This window comes from Hyperolius riggenbachi, chromosome 10 (assembly GCF_040937935.1).
Source record: "Hyperolius riggenbachi isolate aHypRig1 chromosome 10, aHypRig1.pri, whole genome shotgun sequence".
In the NCBI taxonomy this organism is placed as follows: domain Eukaryota; kingdom Metazoa; phylum Chordata; class Amphibia; order Anura; family Hyperoliidae; genus Hyperolius; species Hyperolius riggenbachi.
The window spans coordinates 218,390,383-218,406,284 of NC_090655.1; the positions used below are offsets into that span (position 1 = coordinate 218,390,383).

Sequence of the window (15,902 nt, forward strand, 5' to 3'; positions counted from 1 at the left end):
GCCTGGCAGTATTGGAGAGTTGTTGTACCACATGGGCACTGCCCATAAACCCAAAGAAGACAAAAGTGATGGTGTTCCAGAGGAAGAATGGAAATAAAAACCCCACCTCCTCATTTATATGGCTCCCAACTGGTGTCCACCAACAGCAACACCTACCTGGGGCTGGAGAGCAACCAATCAGGGAGCTTTAAACCGGCAGTAAAGGCACTAAAAGAAAAAGCCTGCAGAACATTTTATGCCATCAGAAGACAGCTTTACCACCTAAAACCACCAGTGAGAGTCTGGGTAAAGATATTCGGCAGCATCATCACCCCAATCCTGCTCTATAGCAGTGAGGTATGGGGCCCGGTCACCTACCCTGACCAATCAAAATAGGACTCCAGACCAACAGAAATCTTCCATGTAGAGTTCTGCAAGTATCTTCTCCAAGTCCATCGCAGCACCTCAAACTCAGCCTGCCAGGGAGAGCTAGGCAGATTCCCACTATGACTGACTATTCAGCAGAGGGCACTCTCATACTGGGCAGCAGCCCCAGCACTTACCACCATAAAGCCTCACTGAGCCAGGGGGGCGAGGCCATACCACGCACTCTCAAGCAAAGCATCAGCAGCCAACCCAACCAAGACCACCAACACAGGCTGACAAAAGCCCAAATAAAAGGGACTATAGAAACCAGCAAGGAACGATACATAGAGGAATGGAGAAGTGACATAAAGAATTCCCAGAAACTCGCTGTCTACCAATCACTACAGCGGGAGTACACAATGGCTCCATATCTGGAAAGGCTACACCACCACAAAGACAGACAGACCCTGAACCTGTACCATCTGAGTGCCCACAGCCTGGAGATAGAGAGAGGGTGGCACAGACAGACATGGAACCCCCGGGAGGAGAGACTGTGCAAACAATGTTACCAGGGGGTTTAGGAGGATGAGGCCCACTTCCTGCTACACTGCAGCAAATACGTGCCTGTAAGGACTGTCCACTTCCAGAGACTCTCTGACCAGATCCAGGATTTTACCTCCACAGATGAGGAGAGGAAACTCTACATCCTACTGGGGGAGGAGGAAACAACCGTGCAAATAGCTGCCCGGTATGTCACAGCCTGCCACCAACTGAGAGGAACATGATACCACATGGACTGTATACCCCCAATAACCCCTATGGACCATATATCTCAGCCCCCCATATTGTCCCCTACATCCTCCACACCCTAAGGACTACATACCCCAACCCCCTATACCCTTCCCTTATTCCCACAACCCCCTCCCCATGTTAATGCTTTGTTTTGCTTTGGCAATGCTAAATGTATTTGGTCCTGCCAATAAAGCTTTTTTGGATTTGGATGTTACCCCTAAAATTATTTAGAATAATCAGGAGATCCCTGAAGATCCAATGGCAGTGAGAGTGATCCAATCTCTCTGAATATCAGTCCTGCGTGTGTCTGATAAAGCAGCAGGACAACCATATTATCCCACAAAAAACCCACACATATATACGTAGATAAACACTTGTTTTACTTACATAACATACTGTATGTATTGTACTGTATATGTTTTGATTTCAGTGAATTTCATATAGTGAATAAAGAGAAAAAAGTTTCAGGCGTTTGCCATTTTTACTACCTCTGACTGAAGCCCATCCTGATGTAATTTCCTCCCTTACTCTTTTTTTTTTCTCCTAGAAACTGCACTGTCATATCTAACTTGCTTAGTAAACACATGTGAGCACAGCATAGATCGGATTTCAGCAGCTTCACACTGAACTGTACTGAGCCAATCAGTGAGGAGCAGGATTATGGGAGGAGAGATGACAAGCTTGTCGGCATTGTACCAAATAGAGCCAGGGTTTTATTTGTGGCTGACAATCCAACTTTAATAACTAATGGAAAATAAATCCCGCTCTTCTTATTTTACAGTACTTTGTGCATTCAAAACTCAGAGAGCTAGAGAGAGGGAAAACTTCTTCCTAAATTCAGTCTGGGTGAAAGGGAGCTTCTAAGCTTGTAATATTCCCACATCTGCTGCTCACAGTAGGTGAATAACAATGGAATAAAGACATTTCCAGAGTCTCACATTCTTATTTTCACTTTAGGGGGTTTAATTCTGGCTCTGAATTTTACAAAGCAGCCATATCAGTGTGCTGTAAAATCCAGTTCATGCAGCTCCCAAAAAAAACAAATACTTGTCTTATCAGCACTCTCTTGTTATCAGGGGTGTTTTTTCAGCCAAATGAAAGTGTTTGGGCTTCTATTTACCCTTCTGGAGAGCCATGGCTGCACACAACTGCAGATCCTGTCTCATTTACATGGATAATGCACCTGGTTTATTAACTGTTGTGATGGAAAATAAAAAAATTGAACACATGGCAAGTGCTAACTAGACTTGTACCTATCTCTCATGGCTGATGAGATTTGCTTTATGCCCAAAACATTTCCTACACTCAGAACGTGAATAGTGAATAGTGCTTCTCACCAGTGTGAGATCTCTCATGTATGACAAGGTTTTGTTTCTCAACAAAACTTTTCCCACACTCAGTACAAGAAAATGGCCTCTCAAAAGTATGGGATCTCTTATGTATGACAAGGTTTGATTTATACTGAAACCATTTCCCACACTCAGCACAAGAAAATGGCTTCTCAAAATTATGAGATTTCAGGTTTGACACTATCCAGCCATTTTGACATGGGGGACCAGGGTTCGAATCCTGGCTAGGGTCAGTACCTATTCAGTAAGAAGTTCAAGGCAAGACTACCTAACACAGCTAGGTGGCCTCTTGAGCACGTCCCAGTGGCTGCAGCTCTTGAGCGCTTGAGTCCGACAGGAGAAAAGCGCTATACAAATGTTGCGATTATTATTATTATCAAGGTTTGTTTTATGCCCAAAGCATTTCTTACACACAGCCCATAAATAGGGCTTTTTGTCAGTGTGAGATCTCTCATGTCTGACCAGATATGTGACTTCTCTGCAAAACATTTCCCACACTCAACACATGGTTAGGGTTTCTCACCAGCATGAGATTTCTTATGTCTGAGCTCTGGTTTCAAAACAAAACATTTCCCACACTGAGCACATGAATACGGCTTTTCGCAGTGTGAGATCTTTCATGTATGATAAGATTTTGTTTCTCAAAAAAGCATTTCCCACACTCAGTACAAGAAAATGGCTTTGCAAAAGTATGAGATCTCTTATGTTTGAAAAGGTTTGATTTATACCGAAAACAGTTCCCACACTCAGCACATGAATAGGGCTTCTCACCGGTGTGAGATCTCTCATGACTGACAAGCCTTGATTTATGAGTAAACTGTTTCCCACACTCGGCACATGAATGGAGCTTCTCACCTGTGTGAGATCTCTCATGACTGACAAGATATGATTTCAGTGTAAAACATTTCCCACACTCAGCACATGAATAAGGCTTCTCACCAGTGTGAGATCTCTCATGACTGAGAAGAGTTGATTTACGAGCAAAACATTTTCCACACTCAGTACAAGAAAATGGCTTCTCAAAAGTATGAGATCTCATATGTTTCAAAAGGTTTGAGTTATGCCCAAAACATTTCCCACACTCAGCACATGAATAGGGCTTCTCACCAGTGTGAAATCTTTCATGACTAACAAGACCTGATTTACGAGTAAACCATTTCCCACACTCAGCACATGAATAGCTTTTCTCACCAGTGTGAGATCTCTCATGTCTGACAAGATGTGATTTCTGTGCAAAACATTTTCCACACTGCACACATGAATAAGGCTTCTCACCAGTGTGAGTTCTCACATGACTGACAAGATCTGATTTACTCCAAAAACATTTCCCACACTCAGAACATGAATAGGACTTCTCACCAGTGTGAAATTTTTCATGTGTGACAAAACTTGATTTATACCCAAAACATTTCCCACACTTAGCACATGAATAGGGCTTCTCACCGGTGTGAAATCTTTCATGACTAACAAGACTATATTTACGAGCAAAGCATTTCCCACACTCAGCACATGAATAGCTCTTCTCACCAGTGTGAGATCTCTCATGACTGACAAGATTTGATTTATTCCAATAACATTTCCCACACTCAGAACATGAATAGGACTTCTCACCAGTGTGAAATTTCTTATGTGTGACAAAACTTGATTTATCTCCAAAACATTTCCCACACTTAGCACATGAATAGGGCTTCTCGCCAGTGTGAGATCTCTCATGTCTGACAAGATTTGATTTATTTCCAAAACATTTCCCACAGTTAGCACATGAATAGGGCTTATCGCCAGTGTGAGATCTCTCATGTCTGACAAGATTTGATTTATCCCCAAAACATTTCCTACACACAGCACAAGAATAGCGCTTCTCACCGGTGTGAGATCTCTCATGTGTAACAAGCAGTGATTTATATCCAAAACATTTTCCACACTCCACACATAAATGAGGCTTCTCACCAGTGTGAGATTTCTTATGTCTGGCAAGACTAGTTTTCCAAACAAAACTTTTCCCACACATGGAACAGGAATAAGACCTTCCATCAGTGGTAGAGCTCAGCTGGGTATGAGGCCTCTCAGGGTTAGACCGATGAGGGGAGCCTGGGGGATTATTTGGGGTAACCAGGATATCTGCAGGAAGCTCTTGTCCAGTGACATCATCATCCGCTGTACAGTCTGTGGATCCAGAGAGACGAATCTCTGAGAGGTTCCTGATGCCAGAACTCCGGTCTGCAAATACAGAAACATCATCACTTCTAGTAGAGAATTCTGAGTAGAGGAACAACTATCATTAGGGATGAAAGGGGATGTTCAAATAAACTACCTTTTGTGCACACTAGTAGGCTGTGTTTTACAACATCACTACAAAGTCCATAAGAATAGACTGAACACCTACCGGTGTGGGGGTAGATAACGGTGGGTGCTGGTTGCTGGGAGCCTGATAGTAGTTTTAAGCACAAATGCTTCTTTGGATGCTTTGACAAGGAGGTGAGGGTACAGCTTATGGCTATATCTGCTTTAGTTGGAGAAAGTGCTTACTGTTGAAAGTAACCTGCAATGCAAGATTACAGTGTGGGGAGTTCAGGGAGAGAGAGGCCAAATGACATGGACACTTTTCCAAATGGAATTACGAGTCTTGCTGCAGCAGCTAATACATACAATATACAGGCCACTAACACAATATTCCCATAATGAATATAGCTCAGACAATGTCAGTGTTCTCCCCAGAGTTTTTTTATAGCCTGGTGGCATGCAATAGTAGCTGGGTGGGGCGATATGAGAGAATGCAGGGCCGGTGCTTTTGTGCGCAACTCTGCTTACAGCATAGGAGGAGGTGAGCTGATGACAATTGGGTGCTCACCAAAACTAGCCGGGTGGAGCAACCGGCTAAAAGAGCCTGGGGAGAACACTGAATGTAGAGCAGAAAATCTGGCTGAAATAGTCGAAAGTATGTTTTATGTTAAAGTGTACCTGAGACAATGAGGGAGAGAAAAATTATACATACCTGGGGCTTCCTCCAGTCCCCACCAGGCTAATCAGTCTCTGGCTATCCACCTCCACCACATGGATCCTCTGGAACTCGGCCCCAAAAGTCCTTTGGTCTGGGGCATTCTGTGCACGTGTGGCCTGGCCACGCATGCTCCCTATGGGAGCGTGGGGGGGGGAGCACGAATGGCCAGACTGCACCTGCTCTCACTGGCTCCAGTTGGAGGAGTTTCGGGGCCAAATTCCAGATCTAGGAGGCAGAGGAGCACGGTGTGGGAGCAATCAACTAGAGAGGGCTGGAAAAAGCTCCAGATATGTATTATGTTTCTCTTCCTTCCCATCTAAGGTACACTTTAAGGGTGTAGAATAGAAGAAAAATCCATGTAGGCATTAATCTCTTCTTGCTGCAGAGGCAGTATATCTACACCCCATAGGACCTGGGCCGGATTTAGGCCAAGGCCGTCTAGGCCATGGCCTAGGGCACCACAGGAGCAGAGGCACCAAAGAAGCAGGCTAAACTGGTGCAGCATTTGCAAGCTTGCAAATGCCGCAATGCAGGTACTCTCCAGCTAGCGGCCTGTGCAGCAGCCACCTTGCTCTCTGTGCACGTTTGCATTGTGGCCGGCGGCTATGGACTTGGTCAGCATTCGAGAAAGGAAGAGGAAGTTTCTGCACTAGAAACAAGCAGAGAAATGAGTGACACTGATGGCTGCTGCGATGTGAAGGTGAGCTGGCTACCTATACTGAAAGGTGGGCGGGGGAGAGGGAAGAGGGATTAAGTGAGTCATCTGGCTACATATGCTAGAGGGAATGGGGAGAGGTCATCTGGCTACCTATACTGGAGGGAAAAGGGGGAGGAGTCATCTGGCTACCTATACTGGGGAGGGGGGTCACAAGGCTACCTATACTAGAGGGAAGGGGGAGGGGTCATCTCGCTACCTTTACTGAAGGGGGCGGCTGGTGACAGTGGCCTAGGGCGATAAAGAGTACAAATCCGGCCCTGCATAGGACTTCACTTATCATCCCAGGGGCATAGATATACATACCTCACCACAATCGCCATTTCCCTCAGTCCTGCACGTGTGTTCAGAGGTGGCTAGTACAATGATCGGTGAACAGGAATGCTGTTCCCATTCACTGATCAAAGTGCCTGTGATCAATGATCACCAAGATCAAGGAGATACCGGTGGTCATTGACAAAGTGAAAGTAAACCATACCCACAGCACTTCCTGAGTACAGTTCACGGTACACTGGAATAAAGTGGGGGGACATCTAGTGGCAAATAGTAGAAATACACCTACTTACATTAAATTACATAACAATACATAAATCCCCTATTAATTAACCATTTACCTCCCCACTCATAGGGCTTGATTCACTAAGTCAAATAGCATGCCTTATCAGAGTTAACACACCTTATCAGAGTAGAATAGTGAGCGCTACAACCGTATGCCTGCTAATTGGCAATGACGAGAGCTCCGCTCGTCATGCCCTGAGCCCCTGCAAATCCATTCACTTTAACCACTTAAGCCTATCTGGACGAGTATTTTTGTCCAGATAGGTGCAGCTAAAGGCAAACTGAATGAGTATTCTCGTCCAGTTTGCAAACAGAGGTACCTGTGGGGTGCGTGGGCCCGTGCACACCGGCGGTTTTCTGTCGGCGATTGGGGAAGAGAAAGAAAGCTTCTCTGAACCAATCGCAATGCCTGTGATAAATGGACATGACCCCGATCAGAGGCCATGTCCATTCATAAGAATGGGTTTTTTTTTTTTTTTACTACATTAACCACTTGAGGACCACAGTCTTTTCACCCCTTAAGGACCAGAGCTTTTTTTTCTATTCAGACCACTGCAGCTTTAACGGTTTATTGCTCGGTCATACAACCTACTATCTAAATGAATTTTACCTCCTTTTCTTGTCACTAATACAGCTTTCTTTTGGTGCTATTTGATTGCTGCTGCGATTTTTAGTTTTTATTATATTCATCAAAAAAGACATGAATTTTGTCAAAAAAATGATTTTTTTAATTTTCTGTGCGGACATTTTTCAAAAAAAGTAAAATTTCTATATACATTTTTGTCCAAATTTATTGTGCTACATGTCTTTGATAAAAAAAAAAAAACATTCCGTGTATATTTATTGGTTTGGGTAAAAGTTATAGCGTTTACAAACTATGGTGCCAAAAGTGAATTTTCCCATTTTGAAGCATTTCTGACTTTTCTGAGCACCTGTCATGTTTCATGAGGGGCTAAAATTCCAGGATAGTATAAATACCCCCCAAATGACCCCATTTTGGAAAGAAGACATCCCAAAGTATTCACTAAGAGGCATGGTAAGTTCATAGAAGATTTTATTTTTTGTCAAAAGTTAGCGGAAAATGACACTTTGTGACAAAAAAAAAGATTTCCATTTCTAACAACTTGTGATAAAAAAAAATGAGATCTGCCACGGACTCACCATGCCCCTCTCTGAATACTTTGGGGTGTCTACTTTCCAAAATGGGGTCATTTGTGGGGTGTGTTTACTGTCCTGGCATTTTGGGGGGTGCTAAATTGTAAGCATCCCTGTAAAGCCTAAAGGTGCTCATAGGACTTTGGGCCCCTCAGCGCACCTAGGCTGCAAAAAGGGGTCACACATGTGGTATCGCCGTACTCTAGAGAAATAGTATAATTTGTTTTGGGGTGTATTTTTACACATACTCATGCTGGGTGGGAGAAATATCTCTGTAAATGCGATTTTTTTTTATTTTTTTTTCACACACAATTGAGATTTCTCCCACTCAGCATGGGTATGTGTAAAAATACACCCCAAAACACATTATACTACTTCTCCTGAGTACGGCGATACCACATGTGTGACACTTTTTTGCAGCCTAGGTGCGCTAAGGGCAGGGGCGGCGCCAGGGGGGTGCTTGGGGGTGCTCGAGCACCCCCTAGAATTGTCCAAGCACCCCCAAAGCACCCCCTGGAGTGAACTGACTTCAGGCGTCTAAAAGACGCCAAGTCAGTTCACACACCGGCAGCACGGAGCAGCAGGCAGGGCTACGGTAAGATGGCCGCCCGGAGCCCTGTTCTGCAGACTTCGGGCGGCCATTTTCCCGTAGCCCTGCTCTCTGCATGCAGGCAGGAAGTCTCGTGGTGACGTCGGGAAGGAAGAGGATCGTGGGCGCGCGGGCGCTGCGCGCCACAATGAGGTCGGGACTCGGGACAGGAGGTCGGGAAAGAAGGTCTTCTGGCTGTAGGTGAGTAAATGGGTTTTTCTTTTCTTTTTCAGGTGATGCGGATTGTGCATATTGGGGTCATATCTGCTACGGATTGTGCATATTGGGGTCATATCTGCTACGGATTGTGCATATTGGGGTCATATCTGCTACGGATTGTGCATATTGGGGCGATATCTGCTACCGATTGTGCATATTGGGGTCATTTCTGCTACCGATTGTGCATATTGGGGTCATTTCTGCTACCGATTGTGCATATTGGGGTCATTTCTGCTACCGATTGTGCATATTGGGGTCATATCTGCTACCGATTGTGCATATTGGGGTCATATCTGCTACCGATTGTGCATATTGGGGTCATATCTGCTACCGATTGTGCATATTGGGGTCATATCTGCTACCGATTGTGCATATTGGGGTCATATCTGCTACCGATTGTGCATATTGGGGTCATTTCTGCTACGGATTGTGCATATTGGGGTCATATCTGCTACCGATTGTGCATATTGGGGCCATATCTGCTACCGATTGTGCATATTGGGACCATATCTGCCACCGATTGTGCATATTGGGACCATATCTGCCACCGATTGTGCATATTGGGACCATATCTGCTACCGATTGTGCATATTGGGACCATATCTGCCACCGATTGTGCATATTGGGACCATATCTGCTACCGATTGTGCATATTGGGACCATATCTGCTACCGATTGTGCATATTGGGACCATATCTGCTACCGATTGTGCATATTGGGACCATATCTGCTACCGATTGTGCATATTGGGACCATATCTGCTACCGATTGTGCATATTGGGACCATATCTGCTACCGATTGTGCATATTGGGGCCATATCTGATAACGATTGTGCATATTGGGGCCATATCTGATAACGATTGTGCATATTGGGGCCATATCTGATAACGATTGTGCATATTGGGGCCATATCTGATAACGATTGTGCATATTGGGGCCATATCTGATAACGATTGTGCATATTGGGGCCATATCTGATAACGATTGTGCATATTGGGGCCATATCTGATAACGATTGTGCATATTGGGGCCATATCTGATAACGATTGTGCATATTGGGGCCATATCTGATAACGATTGTGCATATTGGGGCCATATCTGATAACGATTGTGCATATTGGGGCCATATCTGATAACGATTGTGCATATTGGGGCCATATCTGATAACGATTGTGCATATTGGGGCCATATCTGATAACGATTGTGCATATTGGGGCCATATCTGATAACGATTGTGCATATTGGGGCCATATCTGATAACGATTGTGCATATTGGGGTCATATCTGATAACGATTGTGCATATTGGGGTCATTGGACGTGTTTTTTGTTAAAATCTGCTCACATTACGTGTATTTTCTTGAGAAAACCTGCACAATTATGTGAATTTTCTGGGAAAAGGGTCACCAAAACTTGGGCCCTCTGTCTTTGCGTTGCACTTTTAAAGGGAACCCGAGGTGAGAATAATATTGAGGCTGCCATATTTATCTCCCTTTAAGCAATACCAGTTGCCTGGCTGCCGTGCTGGTCCTCTGCCTCTTATTCTTTCAACCATAGACCCTGAACAAGCATGCAGCAGGTCAGGGGTTTCTGACAATATTGTCAGAACTGACAAGATTAGCTGCATGGCTTGTTTCTGGTGTAATTCAGTTCACTACTACAGCCAAATAGATCAGCAGGGCTGCCAGGCAACTAGTATTGTTTAAAAGGAAATAAATATGGCAGCCACCATATCACTCTCACCCTGGGTTCACTTTAAATTACAGTTAGCCCCGCCCTCATCCAGTCATGACCACGCCCATTTTTTCGCCGCGGCGCGCTTCGCGCGCCGCAGGTTGTAGCCACGCCCATTTTTGGCGCAGCGCGCTTCGCGCGCCGCAGGTCGTCAGCTCCCCTGGAAATTGGTCCAGCACCTGCATAGCACCCCCTAAAAAAATTTCCTGGAGCCGCCACTGGCTAAGGGGCCCAACGTCCTATTCACAGGTCATTTTGAGGCATTTGGTTTCAAGACTACTCCTCACGGTTTAGGGCCCCTAAAATTCCAGCGCAGTATAGGAACCCCACAAGTGACCCCATTTTAGAAAGAAGACACCCCAAGTTATTCCAGTTAGGATTATGGTGAGTTCATAGAAGATTTTATTTTTTTGTCACAAGTTAGCATACTGTAAATTGATTTTTATTGTTTTTTTCACACAAAGTGTCATTTTCCACTAATTTGTGACAAAAAAAATAAAATCTTCTATGAACTCATCATACTCCTAACAGAATACCTTGGGGTGTCTGCTTTCTAAAATGGGGTCACTTGGTGGGGTTCCTATGCTGCCCTGGCATTTTAGGGGTCCAAAACCGTGAGAAATAGTCTGGAAACCAAATGCCTCAAAATGCCTGTTCAGGGGTATAAGCATCTGCAAATTTTGATGACAGGTGGTCTATGAGGGGCCGAATTTTGTGACAGGTTGTATTGGCACTAAAGTGCAGGAAGCGCAGGATGTTCTCAAATCGTGACCTGGACATGGCAGCAGAGAACATGGGCATGTGATGTATTGGGTGCATAGACCAATAAGACCGCAATACATTCTTTTTTTACTAGACCCATGTTAAGGAGAAGGCCCCAAAAAATGTTACGTTCGGAAACTTGGAGTGGTTTCCACCAAAAAGGCTGGGCATGGTAGCTTCTTGGATTGGCGGTTACATATTGTGTGGCATAACGGTTGGTCTCAGACACAATTAAGTCGTAGAGACCAGAAGTGATCAGAAAAAAAAATTCTGTCACAGCGGTGGGGCGGGTGAGGGTTTGGCCGGGTGATCAGAAGCCCGCAGGGGGCAGATTAGGGCCTGATCTGATGGATAGGAGTGCTAGGGGGTGACAGGAGGTAATTGATGGGTGTCTCAGGGGGTGATTAGAGTGGAGAATAGATGCAATCAATGCACTGGAGAGGTGATCGGATGGAGGTCTGAGAGGGATCTGAGGGTTTGACCGAGTTATCAGGAGCCCACACGGGGCAAATTAGCGCCTGATCTGATGGGTAGGTGTGCTAGGGGGTGACAGGTGTCTCAAGGTGTGATTAGAGAAGGGAGTAGATGCAAGCAATGCACAGGGCAGGTGATCGGGGGGAGGGGGGGTCTGAGGGTGATCCGAGGATGTGGGCGGGTGATTGGGTGCCCGCAAAGGGGCAGATGAGGGTCTGATCTGATGGGTAGGAGTGACGGGGTGATTGATGGGTGATCAGTGGGTGATTATAGGGGAGAACAGATGTAAATAATGCACTGGAGAGGTGTTCAGGCGGGGTCTGAGGGTGATCTGAGGGAGTGTGCGGGTGATTGGGTGCCCGCAGGGGGCAGTTTAGGGTCTGATCTGATGGGTAGCAGTGACAGGTGGTGACAGGGGGTGACGGGGTGTTTAATAGGTGATCAGGGTGTGATTAGAGGGGAGAATAGATGCAAGAAATGCACTGACGAGGTGATCTGGGCTGGGGTCTGGGGGCATTCTGAGGGTGTGGGCGGGTGATTGGGTGCCCGCACGGGGCATATGAGGGTCTGATCTGATGTGTAGCAGTGACAGGCGGTGGCAGGGGGTGACGGGGTGATTGATAGGTGATCAGTAGGTGATTACAGGGAAGAATATATGCAAGCAATGCACTGGCGAGTTGATCAGAGGGGGTTTGGGGGGCTATTTGAGGGTGTGGGCGGGTGATTGGGTGCCCAAGGGGCAGATTAGGGTCTGATCTGATGGGTAGCAGTGACAGGTGGTGACAGGGGGTGATTGATGGGTGATCAGTGGGTGATTAGAGGGGAGAACAGATGTAAACAATGCACTTCGGAGGCGATCTGAGGGCGGTCTGCGGGCGATCTGAGGGTGCGGGCGGGTGATCAGGTGCCCGCAAGGGGCAGGTTAGGGTCTGATCTGATGGGTGTTAGTGACAGGGGGTGATTGGGTGATTGACAGGTGATCAGTGGGTGATTACAGGGGAGAGTATATGTATACAGTACATGGGGGGTCTGGGGAGGATCTGAGGGTGTGTGTGTGTGTGTGTGGGGGTGATCAGGAGCCCCCAGGGGGCAGTTTAGGACCTAATCTAAAAAATAGCGTTGACAGGGAGTGATTGATAGATTGATGGGGGGGGGGGGCTGAGGGGTGCTGTGGGCGATCAGAGGGCAGGGGGGGCCAGATCAGTGTGTGCGTGTGTGTGCTCACTAGGGGGGCTGCCTCCTGCCCTGGTGGTCCCTGGGACCACCAGGGCAGGAGGCAGCCTGTATAATACGCTTTGTATACATTACAAAGCGTATTATACGCTTTCTATGCGGCAGATCGGGGGTTAACAACCCGCCGGCGCTGCTAATTGGCTAACGGGTTGACATCGCTGGTGGGTGAAGCCTATTGCCGGCGGATGCAATCCCCTGCCAGAGAGAGCAGAATGAGCCGCCGCCGATGGGCATTAGGCGGTCGTTCTGCACACCACTTTGTCGCCGCTCATCGGCTATGGGCGGTCGGCAAGTGGTTAACGTTAAACACATCCTTGTAAACCAAGGAGTGTTTATTGCCATCTAGTGGTGAAAAGTGAAATTACCCTGCACAAATCAAATTTTGTATTAAAAAAAAAGAACAATAAATACCCCAATGACATAAATATTACAAAAAGATAAGTCCCTAAGTCAACTATTTATGTTTTTTGTATTAATATTATTATTTTAAATTGTTTGCTTGGTAACAGCGGGAGGGTTCTGTTTAGTAGATAAGACAATTGATGGGTCAAAAAAAAAATAAAACACAGAAAAAAGACACCTTTATTTCCAAATAATATATTGTCGCCATACATTGTGCTAGGAACATAATTGTTATTATTGTTGATTTAAGGTAATCTTCAATTTGTACAGCAGATATGGATATACTCACAAGTCTGGGTTGCCGACCTCAGGCAACCACTCCAATCACATATGGGGATATTAGGCCTGTCCCCACTCAGGCCTAATAGAAGAAAAGTAAAGGCTAGTACACACTAGCAATTTTGATTGACCAATGATTGCTCAATTTTACCACCTCCATGTAGTATGACCATTTACCTATATAATCTGCATAGAATTGAAAATCTGTTTGGCCCTCATACTACATGGAGGTGGTAAAATTGAGCAATCATTGGTCAATCAAAATTGCTAGTGTGTACTAGCCTTAAGGGTGTACACACCCATCCACCAGGTGGATAATGATATTTGTAGTAGTTACAGAGGCGCCAGCAGAATAAAAATGAGTAGTCTATTAAAACCAAATAAAAAATTGGGGGACCGGGGTGGATCCGTCTCCCCAATATATACAGGTCCTTCTCAAAAAATTAGCATATTGTGATAAAGTTTGTTATTTTCTATAATGTACTGATAAACATTAGACTTTCATATATTTTAGATTCATTACACACAACTGAAGTAGTTCAAGGCTTTTATTGTTTTAATATTGATGATTTTGGCATACAGCTCATGAAAACCCAAAATTCCTATCTCAAAAAATTAGCATATCATGAAAAGGTTCTCTAAACAAGCTATTAACCTAATCATCTGAATCAACTAATTAACTGTAAACACCTGCAAAAGATTCCTGAGGCTTTTAAAAACTCCCAGCCTGGTTCATTATTTAAAACCGCAATCATGGGTAAGACTGCCTACCTGACTGCTGTCCAGAAGGCCATCATTGACACCCTCAAGCAAGAGGGTAAGGCACAGAAAGAAATTTCTGAACGAATAGGCTGTTCCCAGAGTGCTGTATCAAGGCAGCTCAGTGGGAAGTCTGTGGGAAGGAAAAAGTGTGGCAGAAAACGCTGCACAACGAGAAGAGGTGACCGGCCCCTGAGGAAGATTGTGGAGAAGGACAGATTCCAGACCTTGGGGAACCTGCGGAAGCAGTGGACTGAGTCTGGAGTAGAAACATCCAGAGCCACCGTGTACATGCGTGTGCAGGAAATGGGCTACAGGTGCCGCATTCCCCAGGTCAAGCCACTTTTGAACCATAAACAGCGGCAGAAGCGCCTGACCTGGGCTAAAGAGAAGCAGCACTGGACTGTTGCTCAGTGGTCCAAAGTACTTTTTTCGGATGAAAGCAACTTTTGCATGTCATTCGGAAATCAAGGTGCCAGAGTCTGGAGGAAGACTGGGGAGAGGGAAATGCTAAAATGCCTGAAGTCCAGTGTCAAGTACCCACAGTAAGTGATGGTCTGGGGTGCCATGTCAGCTGCTGGTGTTGGTCCACTGTGTTTTATCAAGGGCAGGGTCAATGCAGCTAGCTATCAGGAGATTTTGGAGCACTTCATGCTTCCATCTGCTGAAAAGTTTTATGAAGATGAAGATTTCATTTTTCAGCATGACCTGGCACCTGCTCACAGTGCCAAAACCACTGGTAAATGGTTTACTGACTATGGTATTACTGTGCTCAATTGGCCTGCCAACTCTCCTGACCTGAACCCCATAGAGAATCTGTGGGAAATTGTGAAGAGAGAGTTGAGAGACGCAAGACCCAACACTCTGGATGAGCTTAAGGCCGCTATCGAAGCATCCTGGGCTTCCATAACACCTGAGCAGTGCCACAGGCTGATTGCCTCCATGCCACGCCGCACTGAAGCAGTCATTTCTGCAAAAGGATTCCCAACCAAGTATTGAGTGCATAACTGAACATAATTATTTGAAGGTTGATCTTTTTTGTTTTAAAAACACTTTTCTTTTATTGTTTGGATGAAATATGCTAATTTTTTGAGATAGGAATTTTGGGTTTTCATGAGCTGTATGCCAAAATCATCAATATTAAAACAATAAAAGGCTTGAACTACTTCAGTTGTGTGTAATTAATCTAAAATGTATGAAAGTCTAATGTTTATCAGTACATTACAGAAAATAACGAACTTTATCACAATATGCTAATTTTTTGAGAAGGACCTGTATATGACACAACCACCATATATGGTATCCAGAAAAATATATATTTAATCAGTACTCCACATAAAATTATGAAACGCGTTTCGCGGGGCCCAAGCCTGCTTCCTCAGGCAAATATAAGAGCAGGAGTAACTCCGAGGTTGTGCAGATAGGTGCAGCGCCTCTGTACCTATCTGCACAACATTGGAGTTACTCCTGGTCTTATATTTGCCTGAGGAAGCGGGCTTGGGACCCGCAAAACACGTTGCATAATTTTATGTGGAATACT

At 45.3% G+C, this 15,902-nt stretch overlaps 1 protein-coding gene across 1 annotated transcript in view; it reads right to left on the reverse strand.

The window, feature by feature from the left end:
- Positions 1-2,967: 2,967 nt before the first annotated feature.
- Positions 2,968-15,902, reverse strand: part of LOC137536816 (zinc finger protein 721-like) — a 58,982-nt gene continuing 46,047 nt past the window's right edge. The window contains exon 13 of the mRNA XM_068259013.1: positions 2,968-4,703. Coding sequence (XP_068115114.1) covers positions 3,043-4,703 — 1,661 coding nt within the window. The 3' untranslated portion in view covers positions 2,968-3,042. The remainder of the gene's footprint in view (positions 4,704-15,902) is intronic.